The sequence below is a fragment of the Bactrocera dorsalis genome, chromosome 6, assembly GCF_023373825.1.
Source record: "Bactrocera dorsalis isolate Fly_Bdor chromosome 6, ASM2337382v1, whole genome shotgun sequence".
NCBI classification, from domain to species: domain Eukaryota; kingdom Metazoa; phylum Arthropoda; class Insecta; order Diptera; family Tephritidae; genus Bactrocera; species Bactrocera dorsalis.
Genome location: NC_064308.1, coordinates 31,309,569 through 31,328,234, shown reverse-complemented (window position 1 = coordinate 31,328,234; position 18,666 = coordinate 31,309,569). Strand labels below are relative to the sequence as shown.

General features: G+C 36.5%; 1 protein-coding gene across 1 annotated transcript in view; it reads right to left on the bottom strand.

The window, feature by feature from the left end:
• LOC105223227 (calsyntenin-1) overlaps positions 1-18,666 on the bottom strand; it is a 30,193-nt gene that overhangs the window by 8,797 nt on the left and 2,730 nt on the right. Inside the window, exons 2-11 of the mRNA XM_049460302.1 lie at positions 18,046-18,370; positions 14,966-15,246; positions 13,772-13,914; positions 13,211-13,711; positions 13,035-13,142; positions 10,619-11,807; positions 9,097-9,621; positions 8,938-9,021; positions 8,733-8,863; positions 8,546-8,669 (exon numbers count right to left, since the gene is read on the bottom strand). Of these exons, the coding sequence (XP_049316259.1) occupies positions 8,546-8,669; positions 8,733-8,863; positions 8,938-9,021; positions 9,097-9,621; positions 10,619-11,807; positions 13,035-13,142; positions 13,211-13,711; positions 13,772-13,914; positions 14,966-15,113 (2,953 nt within the window). The 5' untranslated portion in view covers positions 15,114-15,246; positions 18,046-18,370. The remainder of the gene's footprint in view (positions 1-8,545; positions 8,670-8,732; positions 8,864-8,937; positions 9,022-9,096; positions 9,622-10,618; positions 11,808-13,034; positions 13,143-13,210; positions 13,712-13,771; positions 13,915-14,965; positions 15,247-18,045; positions 18,371-18,666) is intronic.

Here is an 18,666-nt window from a genome sequence, read left to right as displayed (position 1 = left end):
AACGAAACAACGATCCACATTCAGAGCATATGGCTGCAGCTATGAGGATATTGCGTTACCCATTTAGTCATATACGGGGTATGCATTCATACTTGCTGGAAGTGTTTTGTCATATGAATCAAAGAAACAATCAACAGTAGCTCTCAGCAGCACTGAGGCCGAATGCATGGCACTTACGTCAGCCGCGAAAGAAGCAGTATTTTGACGAACACTTTTGAGATCGTCCTAAGACGATAATGGTAATTGGAGATAACCTGAATCTTGTAAAGAATCCGGTACATCACGCAAGGACCAAACACATCGACGTAAAATATCATTACATAAGGAATATTTATCGAGGAGGCGGCATCGATCTCAAATATTGTTGCAGCAGTGACATGATTGCTGATATTTTGACGAAAAACTTATCAAAGCCTAGCCACGAGAAGTTAACAAAGATGCTAGGTTTAAATTAATAAATTGAACATATAACAACGTACATATATGTACATGCAACTCTGATGTATTTAAAATGAAATCGTATTGTAACTGAACTTTATTGTACCTACACATTTTCTCTTGTTCTAACCACTGAAGAATAAACAAGTACTTTTAATAAAAAGTTTAACAAAATTTAACAGGTTTCAATATCACGGCCTTTTTTTCAACATTAATGGTAAGGAAATATGTTTTTTTACGATAGCCCCCATTTATTAAAATGTAGTCGAAACTGTTTACAAAATATGGAAAATAAAGTTGATTTTAAAAATAGTCGCGTATGTTGGTCAGATATAGTGCATTTTTATAAACAGGACTCTAAGTCGAGTTATCGGTGTGCGCATAAATTAACCGATGCTCATATTTACCCCAATACCTTTCAAAAAATGAAAGTTAAATTCGCGTCTCAAGTATTAAGTAATACGGTCGCTTCAGGTATGCTTTCTCTTTACAGCTTGGGAGCCTTAAGCTCAAATAGTATGAGCTTTATTAATACCACGGATTTCGTTTCCTTTTTCAATAAATTATTCGATATTTTTAATAGTAGTTTCACTGAGGTCATTGTACCCACTAAAAAGTTTTTATAAGTTCCCCAGGGCAAAACCAGTTCTTAGATGAAGCAGAAAAAGTTTTGAAAACAATTCGGGTGGTAGATGAGTTAGGAAACAACACAACAAATAATTTCAATTTTATCAAGGGGTGGGTAATTAATATTAATAGTTTAAGACGATTGTGGCGATTGCTGTCACACTCAGGATTTCCTTACCTGAAGACAAGACGACTATGTCAGAACAGCTTAGAGCATTTTTTTGCTCAGATTAGAAGTACTCGTAGGGGAGGTACTGGAGTTACACCTTTCATGTTCTCTAGTTTATTTAGGAAGTCGTGAGGTTTACGTTACGGAAATATCGTAACAAAAGGTAACTGTGAGCTGCCTTTAAAACCCGAAGCCACAGTTATTTCAGAACATAGCCATAATGTTCTTCTTAATGTGTGCAATGATTCCGTTTTAAGGGGGTATTCTGGTCTAGGATTTTGAAAAAATCGATTTTTTTGCATATTTTGAAAATTTAGACTTAGAGATTTTTCAAAATTCGACTTATTTTCGGAGATACAGCCGATTTTCTGACGTGGCGTCCGTGTTCACTAGAATTGTTTCCTAAACTTTAAACACGTTTTTCTCGAAACTACTTTTTTTGAAGTGAACCGATTCCTTTGATTCCTTTCTTGGCAGGATTACCACGGCCCGAACACTCCATTGTTAGATCCATTACTTTAGATAGTAGTTTAGATATCAACTTTTTAAAGGAAAATGCTTTTACTTATTTTTGCGGCTACCTCTATTTGAAAATTTTGCCTTCAGCCATTAACTTATTTAGGAGATGAAATTCCTTCAGATGAATTCATCTTCATACTCCAAAACCAGATCGATAAATGCAACTTAGTGAAGCCGCCTGAAGAATTTGTTACATTTATTAATAATTTAGAAATAAAATTTGTTGAGGAATTTGACAGAAATTGCCATAAAATACATAGGTGTAGGAGAAATTCTTGTAACTAAATTAAAAGATATTAAGCCCTTCTTGTTTTGTAAAGACTGTGACTTTGCTCTATTTATTAGAATTAGAATTTATTTTGTGACAAAATTTTTAAATAAAGATTCATCACTACCCAATTTTAAGAATTAAGAATTTTTAAGAATGTGTTTCACATTTGTAGATTTTATCTTCCTTTTTTAGTGGTTGCAATGAGCTAAATATTTAATACTAAAATAAGGTTTTTTAAGCAGATTCGCATTAAGAGGCTCTAAGATTAGAACGATAAAGATTAAAAAGTTTTTAATTACAAATTAGAATTTGGGGCATAAATATTGGCATTTGTATATACGTTTATTTTTATAGTTTTAAGTATTATACAAGTATTTATTAATATTCTGTGATATGGAGTGATATTGTTTCTGTTAATTTTTTTATACTATTTGAATTGTTGTCGTTTTTTTTTTTTTATGTAAATAAATTTTTAATGTGTGATATAGGCCTACTGCGGAATCGAGGACCCAAAAAAACTTCGGTAATGCGCCCTTTTGCATACCTCATAAGTGGTGTAGAAAATGCGAATTGGGTGTTTTACTTAAATTGCCTTTTTGCTGATCTGGCTACAATGAAAAATGTCATTAAACGCTAATTTTGAGGCGCTCTCACGCTGGAATAAGTTGAACATCCCTTTATTCCTGATGTGTAGCTTTTAGTTTGTAACCAAAAACAAAAATGTACATTTGCTTCTAAGAACCATAATTAAATTCGTAAAAGCTAACCCCTAAACGAATTTTCATAAGAGTTAAGAGAAGAAATAAATTTGAAAGATGGATACTGAAACGACTACGGCAATGATGATAGACGTCTCTAAAAGAGAAACTAAGACAATTAAAGGCTAGCCAGTCAAAAACGCAGAATCGTGTCCCTAGTCAGCTGGCACGACCTATCTTATGGGCGCGCAATGTAACTGCACAGTGAAAAACGTTACTCCCTTCTCTCTTTGACGTGGGATGACGTGAGAATCCGCGACATTTGGATTTTGCCGCCGCAAACGTCGCAGCTGATTGCTCTCTCACAACGGAGAGTTGCCAATACCGATATACTGCAGTAATTATCAACTTTTATAATTCAATCTGTTCAATATGTTTGAAATTTTCTTAAAATAACTCAAAATCAGAGTCGAATGCTATTATTTATAAATATATAAACTATTGTTCAAATGAAAACAAAGCAAAGATGGTTGATTTCTGCGTTTTTACCACGTTTTTGACTGTGCACACATTTTGCCGATAAGGAAGGAAAAGGAAAGAAGGAAGTAGCGTTTTTCACTGGCTAGCCTTTTAGGGTTATGCGTTATGGGGCATCTCGACAGGATAAATTGTATGGCATACTAACTGTATTGCCGTGCCTATTGCCTGTCGAGGCTGCATATTGCTTATGGAAAGCAATATATGGAATACTAATTAGTCTGCCGTATATTGAAAGCAATAAGCTGTCACTTCAGCAGTTTGACACCGCAGTTTTCATTTCTATAAAAATTTCGAAGAGGCAACATATCCTAGTTACACATATACCGACGGCATTTTCATTTCGGTAATAATCAAACCTTACGTACAGCTGCAACCGAAACCATTGGTTTTCGGAAAGTGCAAAAGAACAGCTGGTACGACGAGGAGTGCCGTGTCGCAGCGGAGAGAAAACAGGCTGCCTACCTCGCAACATTACGATCGACCACAACACGTGCGGGATGGGATAGATACCGAGAGTTGAAGAGGGAAGCGAGACGCATTTGCAGACAGAAGAAGAAAGAGGCCGAAATGCGTGAGTATGAAGAGCTTGATAAGCTGGCCGACAGGGGTAACGCTCGAAAATTTTACGAAAAAATGCGGCGGCTTACAGAAGGTTTCAAGACCGGAGCATACTCCTGTAGAACCCCCAAAGGTGATCTAGTCACCGATGCTCAAAGCATACTTAAATTATGGAGAGAACACTTCTCCAGCCTGCTGAATGGCAGTGAACGTACACCGCCAGGAGAAGGCGAACCCGATTCCCCAATCGATGACGATGGAGCAGACGTTCCATTGCCCGACCATGAAGAACTTCGAATAGCAATTACCCGCCTGAAGAGCAACAAAGCGGCAGGGGCCGATGGATTGCCGGCCGAGCTATTCAAACACGGCGGCGAAGAACTGATAAGGAGCATGCATCAGCTTCTTTGTAAAATATGGTCGGATGAAAGCATGTCCAACGATTGGAATTTAAGTGTGCTATGCCCAATCCATAAAAAAGGAGACCCCACAATCTGCGCCAACTAACGTGGGATAAGCCTCCTCAACATCGCGTACAAGGTTCTATCGAGCGTATTGTGTGAAAGATTAAAGCCCACCGTCAACAAACTGATTGGACCTTATCAGTGTGGCTTCAGACCTGGTAAATCAACAACCGACCAGATATTCACTATGCGCCAAGTCTTGGAAAAGACCCGTGAAAGGAGAATCGACACTCACCACCTATTCGTCGATTTCAAAGCTGCTTTCGACAGCACGAAAAGAAGATGCCTTTATGCCGCGATGTTTGAATTTGGTATCCCCGCAAAACTAATACTGCTGTGTAAACTGACGTTGAGCAACACGAAAAGCTCCGTCAGGATCGGAAAGGACCTCTCCGAGCCGTTCGATACCAAACGAGGTTTCAGACAAGGCGACTCCCTATCGTGCGACATTTTCAATCTGCTGCTGGAGAAAATTATTAGAGCTGCAGAACTGAATCAAGCAGGTACAATCTTTCATAAGAGTGTACAGCTGCTGGCGTATGCCGATGATAGTTCTGCTTTCTCCAGACTGAACAAGGAAGCAACGCAAATGGGTCTGGCAGTGAACGAGGGCAAGACGAAATATCTCCTGTCATCAAACAAACAGTCGTCGCACTCGCGACTTGGCTCTCACGTCACTGTTGACAGTCATAACTTTGAAGTTGTAGATAATTTCGTCTATTTAGGAACCAGCATTAACACCACCAACAATGTCAGCCTAGAAATCCAGCGCACGATAACTCTTGCCAACAGGTGCTACTTCGGACTGAGTAGGCAATTGAGAAGCAAAGTCCTCTCTCGACGAACAAAAACCAAACTCTATAAGTCACTCATAATACCCGTCCTGCTATATGGTGCAGAGGCTTGGACGATGGCAACATCTGATGAGTCGACGTTGCGAGTTTTCGAGAGAAAAGTTCTGCGAAAGATTTATGGTCCTTTGCGCGTTGGCCATGGCGAATATCGCATTCGATGGAACGATGAGCTGTACGAGATATACGACGACATTGACTTAGTTCAGCGAATTAAAAGACAGCGGCTACGCTGGCTAGGTCATGTTGTCCGAATGGACGAAAACACTCCAGCTCTGAAAGTATTCGACGCTGTACCCGCCGGGGGAAGCAGAGGAAGACCTCCACTCCGTTGGAAGGACCAAGTGGAGAAGGACCTGGCTTCGTTCGGAATATCCATTTGGCGCCACGTAGCGAAGAGAAGAAGCGACTGGCGCGCGGTTGTTGACTCGGCTATAATCGCGTAAGCGGTGTCTACGCCAGTAAAGAAGAAGAAGAATATTAAATTTAGTAGAGCGAGTAATAAGACGGTTGTGTTAAATTATATTATAAAACTAAAGTACATTTTCAAAATAACATTTTTCCAAAAAATTAATGCATATTAAGTTTAATATTGTTGATTTACAGAAAAATTATGCAAAATGGGTTGGGAATGAGCGAAGTCTTAAATTGAATAAACTTATACAAGCATTAATCAAAATATCATTGCTCATATCAAATTTATTATTTAATTAGTATATAAAATGTATGCTATAATTATCATAGTCCGAAAATATAAAACTTTTTTTACAAGAAATACATTTGTCGAAAAAAGTATATTTCTCTTTTTATTTTCCTTATAAATTTTTTTCATCCATATAAAACTTTAAAAAGTTCAAGAGCTCAAAATTTCTCAAATGATAAAATAAATTTTTCAAGAGCTCAAAACATGCGCTACATTAGCTCACCTATCTACCCTGCGCCTTTTCGCAAAAGATTACGTTATGATAACAAATGCCCATATACAGATTTGGAAATGGGAATAGCAATAGATTTGACAATTAGTATGCCATAAATGTTTGCCTGTCGAGATGGCCCGTTACGGGTAGGAAAAAGGAGTTGCAGCTGCGTTTGCTAAAGCACTTAGTTTTCCGTGTTGATCAAGATGAAGGGGAGTGCGAGAACGAAACGGGAAACTCGTTGTACGTTAACGTAAGAGCTGCTCTATCGAATTCGCAAAGGGTGTCAGAACGGCTAACACGACTTTTGTTTTGTGCCATATGGGATTAATACAAGGTGCGTTCCAAAGTAAACGGAACAAATTTTTTTTTTTGACAAAATCAATTTATTTTTTCAATACAGCTTTTTGCACGGTCCAAAACCATGTTTAGCTCGTTGGCCGGTATAGCCGCCAGTATGTCAGTGCAAGCCTTTTGATTGCCCTCTACGTCTGCATAACACTTTCCTTCCATAGGCAAATGCATTTTTCCGAAAAGGAAGAAGTCGCACGGTGTCATATCAGGTGAATACGGGGAGTGGTTAATGGTTTACATGTGATTTTTGGTCGGTCACAAGCGTCGACCGATGAGACAGCGCATTATCGCGCAACAAACGCCAACTTTCATCTTCGCGATAGTCGGGCCGAACACGTCGAATATGGCGCACAACACGCTTCAGAATTCCAAGGTAGAACACCGCATTAACGGTTTGGCCGGATGAAACAAATTTTTTGTGGACAATACCCTTGGAATCAAAAAATACAAATCAGCATTGTCTTCACTTTTGACTTCTTCATGCGCGATTTCGGGTGATCACGGATCCATACGCAGAAACAGAGGTGTATGTTGATGCGTTAAAATTAGGCTACGGCGCAGTCTTATTAGAAACGAATTCAGAAGAATATCATCTCATCGAATATATGAGTCGTAAAACGAAGAGGCTTTTGAACTTGAGGTTCTGGCAGCTATAAAAGCATTGTAGAAGTGACGTATATACTTAAGATATATTCAATTTAAAATAGTTAGCGAATGTAACGCTTTCGCAATGACGGTCAAGAAACCAGACCGACAGGATTATGAGATGGGCAGTGTACCTACAAGAATATAATTATGCAGTTGAACATAGCTCAGGAACTCGCATGAGACACGTAGATGCTCTTAGTCACGCATACTGCTTAGAAGTAGAAGACTCGTTAAAGTTTAGAATAAGAGGGGTGGACATGTAGGATGTCTGGATAAGAGCAGTGCGGAAGGTTGTGGAAGTCGAACAATACGACAATTTTTTTTACGAAATGACTTACTTTACAACGACTCTGTAATGGAATTGTTGGTAGTACCATCCAGAATGGAAGAAGAAATTGTAAAGTTAGCATATACCCAGCAGCAAAAAGCACACAGGAGCTAGTAGAAAGAAATTATTATATACCAAACTTGAGCAAATCAGTAAAAAATGTAGTAACTTCGTGTGTAGAGTGCATAGTAATAGATGCGAAAAGGGGGAAGAAAGAGGGCTTGTTGACACCAATCGATAAAATTTGTGAACCTTTTGGTACTTACCATATTGACCATGTGGGCCCGTTAACCGAAACACGGAATAGGTATAATCAAATTTCAGTCATAATAGATGCGTTTTCGAAATTCGTTTGGTTGTACCCAACGAAATCAACCGGGGTGGAAGAATGTAAATAAGAAAAACAATACTCAATTTTCGGCAACCCGAAACGGGCTGTACGGATAGAGGAGTGGGTTTAACGTCAAAGGCGTTTGACGAGTACTCCACGAAGGAGAGCACACAACACCTGCTGATTGCAACTGGTGTCCCGCGGGGCAACGGACAGATAGAACGCGTTCACAGGACCGTCGTTCCAATGCTGTCTAAGAAATGTCAAAGTAACCCAACCACTTCGCAAAAGAACAACAAATTTTAAATAACACTGCACCACGCAGTACGAAAATAACACCTTTTAGAATTCTTATAATTACCCAGATTTACATGAAATTTTAAAAGATCTCGAAATTGAGGAATTGAACTTAGAACGTGATTCATTAAGACCGAGTGCTCATGAAAATATAGAAAAAATACAAAAAGAAAACTGTAAGACATTTAATCAAAAAGGGAAAGAAAGCTGTGAATACAACATAGGAGATTTGGTAGTCATTAAGAAATCTCAGTTTGGGGTGGCTACGAATTTGTGCATAAATTAATCAAAATCGGGTGAAAGCGTGCCACAGCCGCCATATAACTAATATCAAGATTTTTAAACATCCAGTTGACTTTATACTGCATATATTGGTGAAGGTATGTGAGATACCTTAGATAAAATCGGGTCAATACTACCCCTATCTTGTATATATGTACCTAATTTAGGAATTTCAAGATTTCAAAATGAATGTGGAATTCTTTCGCATTTCTTGAAAGTGAGCCTTGTGTTTTTTATTAAGCAAATTGCATACCTTCTTCATCTTCTGATTCTGAGTTTTCAGAGTTTGAGCTATCTTCCGACACAGCATCAGTTTGCATTGGATTTATCGTAATCGTCAACGCGGAATCGTCCCAGACCAAGCTTTCATCGGCAATCTTTAAGAAAAAAAGAACATTTCTAAAAACACAGAATTTTGAAAAGTACGCAGCAATATCAACCTTTGGACATGGCTGCCTTTCCGTGTACTTAATACCGTTGTTTTTTAGACGAGCTATCGACACTCCGCATAATACGATCACCAAAAATGCACAAATCAAAATTATGAGCATTGTCGGATGTGAACTCTCGGCTATATATAAAGTAAATATTAATTATGATCTAACGTGTGCTCACACAAATATTAAACATAAAATTTTGATCTACCTTTGTGTATAATTGAATGGACAAGTACTTTGGGCTCTTGTGCATCATGTGAATGTATCATAGCATGTGCGAAGAGTCTGTTATCTGTAAAAAGAAAAACAAAACGGAATACATGTATATTTCTATTGTATATTTGCGTCTACCCATAGCTCAACTTACCAAGCGATGTTGATCTTACACCGCCATTTACACCACTAATTCCATAAGGTGAGTGTTCAGCTACACGAAAAATAGACGCTGTTGTAGTTATAGTTTTAGGTGCAAGTTTGGGATGCAACACCGTTAAAGTCAATGTAAATTCTTGACTTTTAAACTCAGAATTAAGCTGTGTACAAGCTAATTTGAAAACTCGATTTAAATAGTAAGCCGGCTTTTTGTTACTGTACAAAAGTGCCTTCAAAACCTCCAAATAATTTTCTATAGCATCATTGCCTATCATTTCCACGCCATCCTTATTAATATTGGTCTTTATATCCAGTGTTGAAGACAGCGATTCATCACCGTCTACCTGAATTTCCTCATGGTCTGGATTTAACGATGGAAACACAATAACACTACACGAGTCCAAGTTTTGCATATTTGACATAATTTTATTGTTTGCGTTGACCACAGTTATGTTTATATTGCCAAGAATGTGAACACCGCGTTTAATTTCCGGATAAGATACCAAGTTATTTGTGTTACCTAAAATGTATCCTTCCTTTAGATAATAACGGATATGAGTCATATTATTATGTCTTAACTAAGCACTAAATTAAGATACAAAACAGAGCGGATTGTAGTAACAAAGGAGCGCATGTGGGCTAAAAGTTTTGAAAAAATGGGACGTGTCCGCGTCCTGTGAGATGTGTAATGTACAAAACCACTTCAGATACAATAGCCAAATTCGCTCAATACAATTCACTTAAGCACCCCTAGACTCTGTCAAAAACGATGAAATCGGATAATAACCCCACCCACTTCCTATATAATTCTTTTAAAAACTACTAAAAGCGCGATTGTCAAAAATAAACTCGCGCGAGACATTAAATTGTACTACCCTACACGAAGTGATAAATGTTATTGAAATGTTAATATTCCCTTACTCGATGGTACAACAATTTCCCTTCTCCCACAGCTGGGAGTTAAAATAAATTGAAAGATTAACATAAAAAAAAGAGAAAATAAAACGTATATGGCTTACTAAACATGCAAACGAATAAAAAGCAGGTACTGGGGCCTTAAACGATACATAGTTATATGGTTGTATACGGCCAATTTTGACAAACGGAGCACTAGATTGGTGGCCAGCCAGTGGAGTACAAAACAGCCTATGCAGGGGTTATCGGTGCTATTAGGCCATGTCCGATTGATGCGTTCAATACACCCCACCATCAACTGCACATAGACGTATTTACTCGAAGAGGAGCATGTTCTACTATAAGAATACAGGACTTAGGAAGCTAGAAAAGATTATGGGCATAGCCACCACAAGTGGCAGAAGACACTAATTTTAAGTTATCGACATCAGAAAATGTATTCACCTGGTGGTACTCAGAGTGCCCTTACTATATATCCATAAACATACTCTCGATGTTAGAGCAGTTTACAACTTAACATAACTAATGAATTATTTATGGCATTAAAACGTAGTATTATATTTAGTTTCTTATACAAGTTTACCTAATATTTGATAGCTTACCACTTATTATAATTTTAGATTTTTCCTCGCTACTAATTTCCTCTTGCATGTGCTGACCCTGATCTTTTACAGTGCTCGGTCTACTAGTTATGAAAGAAGACTTTTGCGTATATGTTGTTATCTTAAATTTGTCTTTGAATTCTCCGACATTCATTTCACTATTGTCTGCTACTCCTTCTTCTGACATTACCAATTGGTTGGGTTCGTTAACCATGATATACGTCTCGATGGTAGGTAAACGAATTGCGCTCTGATTAATGCACATCATGGATGTGCGAACCTCAATATTGCGACGGCCAATGGTTGGATAATCTTTTATGTTAACATACTGAATTTTTTGCAGCAGTAGTTCAACATTGCTTTTGCTTTGACCTTCAATGTAAATTTCATTCATTTGAGCATTGGCTTGTACCTGTGAATCAGCCTCTAGCAAACTTTCTGGAGGAGGTAACAAGTGCTCCGCACAATTGGTGCCGCAGCGCACATCTTCCGCCGAAAGTATCGTATCGATTGATACTTTTATCTGAGATATATCTCCATTGAAACCATGTTTCAAACGATTTTCAGAACTCTGATAGCAGGCACCCACCGATAGAGTAGTGTTGACCCCATGAGCGGCATGCAACGGCCAATCGTCTATGACTTCCGGGTTATTGTGACGATCTTCAACCGAATTTTCAAAACGTACCCCATCAATATATAATTCAACTTTGGACAATTGATTGACGCTTAGAACATAGTGATGCCATTCGTTATCGCAGACGTGCGGTATTTTCCAACGCCACTCAGCAGGACTAAATATATTTAAGTCGCCTTCGTTAAAATTCTTACGCAATAATAGTATCAGTCGACAGTTGCGTACAAATAATGCCATATGATGTCGATTCATCTTGTGATCATCGGCACTGCAAATGATGTGTTCCTTAATGTGTTTGTTGCCTGACGCCATGCTGGAGTGTCTGAAAATTGTTACTATACTGAAAGAGCGAGTCGAAAAGTCATGGTGAAAAAGAAGTGCGTCTGGTACGATAACACCAGTAGATCCATCAAAATGAAAAACAGGTTCAAAACCCTCATCATAACTGAGATCCTTTGTCCATTCAGCATTTCGCGGCAATAGGTCGATCAAGGAAAGGCCAGTCGAGCAGTTGCTAATGTCACGATCGCAACCGAAAGAAATATGTTTTGTCTGAAAGAGTATTGAGTGGAAAACGATAATATTTTAAATAAAGAGTATTTTATGTGAAAATCATCACAAATTACATTAGAAGTTCGATTCTAATGATTTTAAGAACAGGAAAGTGACTATTTGTATATCGGAGAGATGAACACAACGGTTTTATCCCCAAGAGAATAAAATGGCCCAATAGTTCTGTGGTGGACAATTCCATTGGCGAAAGGATACACAAAGCATTAAACTAACTTCCTACAATTAAATTTTTAAAGTATTTTTAGCATAACAGAAGGCTCCAAGTAGTCTTCTGCTGTTACCAGCAACTCCATTACTGATTAAGTCATACAAAGATTCAATAACTAGACTTTCAGTGGACGATTGGGTTTTTACACAATCATATAGGAATAGAAAGAAATGAAAAGACTGATGAGATGGCCCGCTTGGACTGTAAACTGCCCTAAAGCATTAAGCTCTTTCAATAGTTACGTGAAGTTAAAGACTTTAGAACACTCTTAACGCCGGGCATGCCACAAAAGTACTTTGAGGGAGCGTTGATGGTGGACAAACCAGAAAGCTTATAATTTTAGGTAAAAGGAAAATAAGTAACATCTTAGCAGAAATCACTAAGCATTTACCTCTAAAGTCTTACCTTTAAAAACGTGATAAAGTGGAGTCGACAGAATGCAATGGAACATTACCTTAGCGAAAGCTCAGCCTTCCGTCTGTTGAGGCGAGATATCTTCCACGTCTCCCAAATCCGAACTTAATAGACATAGCTTTAGTGCGGCCGCCTGCAGTCTGATGCCTCCTCTTTTAACCTACCAAGTGTTATAGAATTCTTAATAGTCCCAAACACTTCAGAAATTTTATTTTTAAGAAGAAAAAAATTTGCCAGGCTCAAAAGCATAGCAACAGTCCATATTCGACAGATATGCCTCAGAGTGTCCTTTTAATATTTCCATTTAAGTTAAAGACCTTCGTTTTACAAGCATAGATGACATGAAAAGTGCATCGCTGAAACAGCTACAAGCTATCCCGAAAATGGAGTTTGAGAAGTGCTTCGAGGATTGGAAAAAGCGTTGGCAAAAGTTTATATTATGGAGTAGGGACTAGTTTAAAGGCAACAACATTAATCTACACAAACGAATAAATACTTTTTACAAAACAAAAACGAAAATGCCCGTTATTTTTGAATACACCTCTTGTTTACTTCGAGCTATAATTTAATATTTTGTTACTTACCTTCAAAGCCACAGAGGTGTGAATGTTCAAATTCTGTTTGCCACAATATAAATCACAAAGTTCCAAGCGTGCGTTTGGGAAAAGCGAAAGGCTTTCTGTTGTCGATGCCTAGATATGTACTAAATCTAGTTATATATATTTGCTAATTTTACGCATTTAAATGTTATTCGCCTCACCGTGTAGTCTATACGTTCGGGTATTCCTAGGAATCTCGCATCACAAACCCGACGCACCTTAATGCTCACCATAATTGGAGCCGACTCTTTCATCGCGCAATCGTATGCCACCACCGACAAAATGTGATTATGCGAAGCTTTGTGCGATAATGGTTCAGTATTCTTAATTGATCCTTCATTATCAATAATAAAAGGCTGATCATTGTTGAGTATCTCGTATTTACAAACGTCGCCAAATAAAGGTGTACAATCCTTATCGGTCGCCTCGACGCGTATAATTTCTTTATATAAGCGCCCTTCATCAACTTCAGTTACATATGAGGGCTGAAGGAATGTTGGTGCATATTCATTAATATCAATAACCGTTATATGAACATTAGCCGTCGACGAGTGGGTGCCATCGCAAAAAATGGCCATAATTTCAAAATGATAACTTTTACGTTTCTCACAATTAAGTGTGCGACGAGCCTTCAAAATCCCTAAATTGTTTACTAATTCAATCTGAAATCGTAATACGCGCATTAATTATAGTTAGCTACATTTTACGTTTATGATACGCACTTGGAATGGTATTTCATGATATGGTTTCTTTAATAATCGAAAGTTGCATATTTTCTCCTCATCTACTTTAATTAGCGGTGTTATTTCAACCAAAGTTTCATTTTCACGTATTAATCCATGATATGATTTTTCCAAAACGTTTTCTGAAATCGTAATATGATATATAATATACATATTTATGAGAATTAATTATTTTTATGCTATCGCAAAATGTTGCGCGGACTATACCCGTTTTATTGACCTTGTGTTAACATATAATCCTGGATATCCTTTAGTTTAGTTACGATCTATCTATAAACAGACTATCTCAGGTTTCATATAGTTGATACTATATTCATCATATAAGAAGTTAAATTGGTATCCAAAAATCGAATGCTTTTATTATCTTATTAAATTCTAAAACATCTCACAATATTGCCTTAAATTTTCAAATTTATCTGAGTAATATTTTCGGAGATATAGCCTGGAGATCTTCTGCGCTCGAGGCTAGCTAGGCTAAGTGCGACTTCTTTAAACGTGTTTTTCTCGAAACTGTGTTTTTGAAGTCGGTTGGCTAGATTATATTCATAAAATTTTACGCAGGTCTTTGAGATATCTGTGTAAAATCCAATTTTCAGTTTTTTTCCTTCGTTCAAGTTCATGTATATTTTCACTTTAGATGATCCTGTAAGGAGTTATCCTGCCAATGCGGGCGCATCTTTTTTCCGAGGAGTCACCGGAAATGGCATCCCAATGGCCGGTTTTAAAATATTTTTTCATAAATTTTAGAATTTTTTTTGTTAAAAGTGTATCTTTATAACAATAAATAATTCTAATAAAATATTTAATTTTTTGTATGAGAAAAAAATTTTGAAAACAGGCTGAGGAAACCCAGGTAACCCCTTAACAAAACTGAATGGAATGATGTTTTCTAGTAGACTTGGCCAAATACATCTGATATAGGGATTTCCAGTTGACTTTAAACTATATACATACATATATAGGCCAATATGTACGATATTTTAATGACGAATTAAGTTACGGACAATAAATCTGTATAAGAAGTTAGGTCTGAACATTATTTTTTAAATTTTTGACCCACATATAAATGACAACTTTTAAATCAATGATTTAATTTTATTGACTGTTCGAACAAAAAGGAGTACATTCCAAATATACATAGTTAGTAAGTTTTTTCTCAACTGATCAACTTACCTTTTTGTGACAAGTAATCATCATCGTTTTCATTAGACAAACTCATCTGGTATTTGAAGGATGCCATGGACGAACCTGCTGCTCTCGCTAACCCACAGATCAGCAACAGAAAACTGACCGCTAGAGATGCTAGTTTGTTATTACACATTATGTTCAACCTTTTTGAAACTCTCTCGGTAGTAGAAATTTTCTATATGTTGTAATATTAACTATTTTCCTGACTATTTTTGAGTTTTACTTATTTTTGCGGGACTGAAGCCGCTTACTTATCCGAAGTTTCACTAAAAGTAAAACAAAAATCATAAAATATTTTTTGAAAGAAATTCATTTGTATATGTGGTATGTTAGCAGAGAATTTTAATGAAAAGAGAAAGCGCAAACGTTAAATCAAATACTATTGAGTATTAATTTGTAGTTTTCACATGAGGGAACACCAAAAATATCACATCGAAAAGATATATACACAAACGTGGGAAATGGGGAAAATACTATAAATAGACAGTCATTTTTCTTAAATGAATTATACGCACATACCTATCAAGATTTGTGTGTCCAATTTCTGTGATTTGAAAAAAATTTATATTTATGAAAAGGCTTAAGATTTAAAACGGAAGATAACAGTTAAAACCCACAGAGTTCTTAATAAAAATATTATATAATATAAATTTTTTCAACTCATGGTAGATTGTACCAATACTTGGGCATTTGTCGCCAGGATTGTTTATGTGTAGTTGAGTATGAGTTACTTTTGAATCGAAACCTAAATTTCCATTGAGTAAAACACAGCATTTTGTAGACTGTAATTCTAGAGATCTCTATGTTTGATTTTTAGTAAATCCTTAAAACGTTTCGCATATTTTCGGTAAGGACCCTGCGAAAACGGAGCGCACAACCCGAATCATCACTCGAAAACTAACTTTTTATTGCTAATAATCCTATATTTACCAAAATATTAAATATGCAATTATCTTATAATCGTATGAGCATATCCATTATTTTCCTGAATAGGGTCGCAATCTGTACACTTGAAAGCATCAAAATATTCTAAGATATTTGTAGAGTTGTATTATCGATGCAAATACCTATGACAATAGGACAAAATTTTAATCAGAAAAGTTTTTTTTTTTAAAGGAGGATTTTTGGTGAAAACACCAGAGTTTGTATTAAAATTAACAAGAAATTTTTTTTTTTTAAGTCATGTACATCATATGTATGTGCGTTGCGTTAGCAATATGCTTGTTACGGGGCATCTCGACAGGCAAAAGTTTATGGCATAGTAACTGTCAAATCTATTGCCATTGTCGAAATCTGTACCGTACTTTCTTTTTATAATTTAACACGACCGTCTTAATACTCGCGATACTAAATTTAAAATAACCGAAATGAAACATCCGTTATTATATTATATATACATATACACTAGAGGACCCGCTTACGTTAAGTATTAGTTAAGGAATAATTCTCTGCTAACATACCACATTTTTGATGAAGCAACAAAAATGAATCAAAAAGCATTTCGTGCGTTAAGAAAGAATTGGTTTTTGGGGTAAAAATACTATTGAATTTGGGCTGTGCATCAGTGAAATCAATCGAGCCCAATCGATTGTCAGTTTTTTTTTTTAAAGGAGGATTTTTGGTGAAAACACCAGAGTTTGTATTAAAATTAACAAGAAATTTTTTTTTTTTAAGTCATGTACATCATATGTATGTGCGTTGCGTTAGCAATATGCTTGTTACGGGGCATCTCGACAGGCAAAAGTTTATGGCATAGTAACTGTCAAATCTATTGCCATTGTCGAAATCTGTACCGTACTTTCTTTTTATAATTTAACACGACCGTCTTAATACTCGCGATACTAAATTTAAAATAACCGAAATGAAACATCCGTTATTATATTATATATACATATACACTAGAGGACCCGCTTACGTTAAGTATTAGTTAAGGAATAATTCTCTGCTAACATACCACATTTTTGATGAAGCAACAAAAATGAATCAAAAAGCATTTCGTGCGTTAAGAAAGAATTGGTTTTTGGGGTAAAAATACTATTGAATTTGGGCTGTGCATCAGTGAAATCAATCGAGCCCAATCGATTGTCAGCCTGGTGGACTGCATATTAAGAAACGGTTCTCAAGCGTGGAAAGACAAAAAGATCGGCTGGCAAGGTTATGGCATCAGTCTTTTGGGATGCCCGTGGTATATTATTCATCGAATGATAAATGAGCCAGTTTTAATTCATTGCATTGTGTATTTGATTGCAGTTCTATTCTACCATTCCCAATATTTAGCAATTTTATTATTTTTCAGGAAGGATCAGTTTGAAATTGTACGCATATATGTATTCATCGTTCCCGTTTAAATATTGCATTGCTCTGTGCAATGCTTCGAAAAGATTTCTGTATATCTCAAGTTTTTTATCAACACTTCAGTTATGCCACTCGGAACGGAAAATGTTTAAGTTTAGCGGAATTTTTGTACGACAGGTTTGTGCTAACAGAGAAATAAATTTCCATATGTGGGAGTCGTGATTGCTGCCAGGAAACTGAGCATTCACATAACGTATTTTCATTTTATTGTCACACATCTGCAAAACATTGATTAAGATGTTTGAAATGCGAATTTGTCACCAAACTTACAATCATGGCATTGATACTAAGGTATCCTTTGCGGTTATAATAGAGAAACTTATCTTTAGTTGGAGCAACGATATTAATATGTGTCCCGTCTACACACAAAATCGCGCCTGGAAATCCGTATTTCTGAAAAAAAAACTTTTTCGCTTCACTTTTTTCAACGTTACTTAGCTCGAGATTTGTCCACTGAGGGCACATAAGGACTCAGTTTTTAATAAACCTGTTTTAGAAAAATAATTTTAATAAAATTTAACAATGAATTTTTGTGAATTTTTGAACTGTACATTGTTTCGTCCACATCGAAAGGGTTGGTCTTGTCCCTCAGTGATTTTCGGTGAATTTTTAGATCGCGCCGACTTCTCTCACGTTCTTCCTCAAGCAACATAAATAAAAACATTAGCGAATACATATTTTCTTCGTAAAATCAACTTGAATATACTTACATTTTTATTAATCAAAATTTTAATTTTTTCTTCTACACAGCTGATTTCGAAATGCCAAAATTCAAAACTAAGTCTGGCAACAAAAGTTTCGAATTCACATGAATTCAATGATAGCAAATTATGCGTATTCGTAGCGAACATTCGTATTCGTAGCTTCGCTACGATGGATTGCGTGATAGGGGTGATTACTTAAGAACGAACAAATCTGTCCATAATATAAAAACTTGATCCACAGATGTCGCCTTTTACTTTGGTATCGTTTTCTTTAATGCACGTTTACGCCAATTTAAAGTCTGAATATTGGATACTGCGATGGTAGCGCCATCTATCGGTCAAACATTCCAAAATTAACAATTGATTAAAAATGAAAAAATAATTTAAAAAACATTTTCCAGTAGACCAAATTGTAAATCTAGACCATTCTCGAATCTCCTTGAACATACACACAAAATTTCATCAAAATCGGTCCATCCGTTTAGGAGCAGTTCAAATGCAAACACACGGTCAGAAGATTTATATATATAAAGATATGTATGTAAATGTGTTGCCTCTTCGAAACTTTCATCGAAATGAAAACTGATCTGTCACACTGCTGAAGTTCATTACATTCAATAGTTAGCG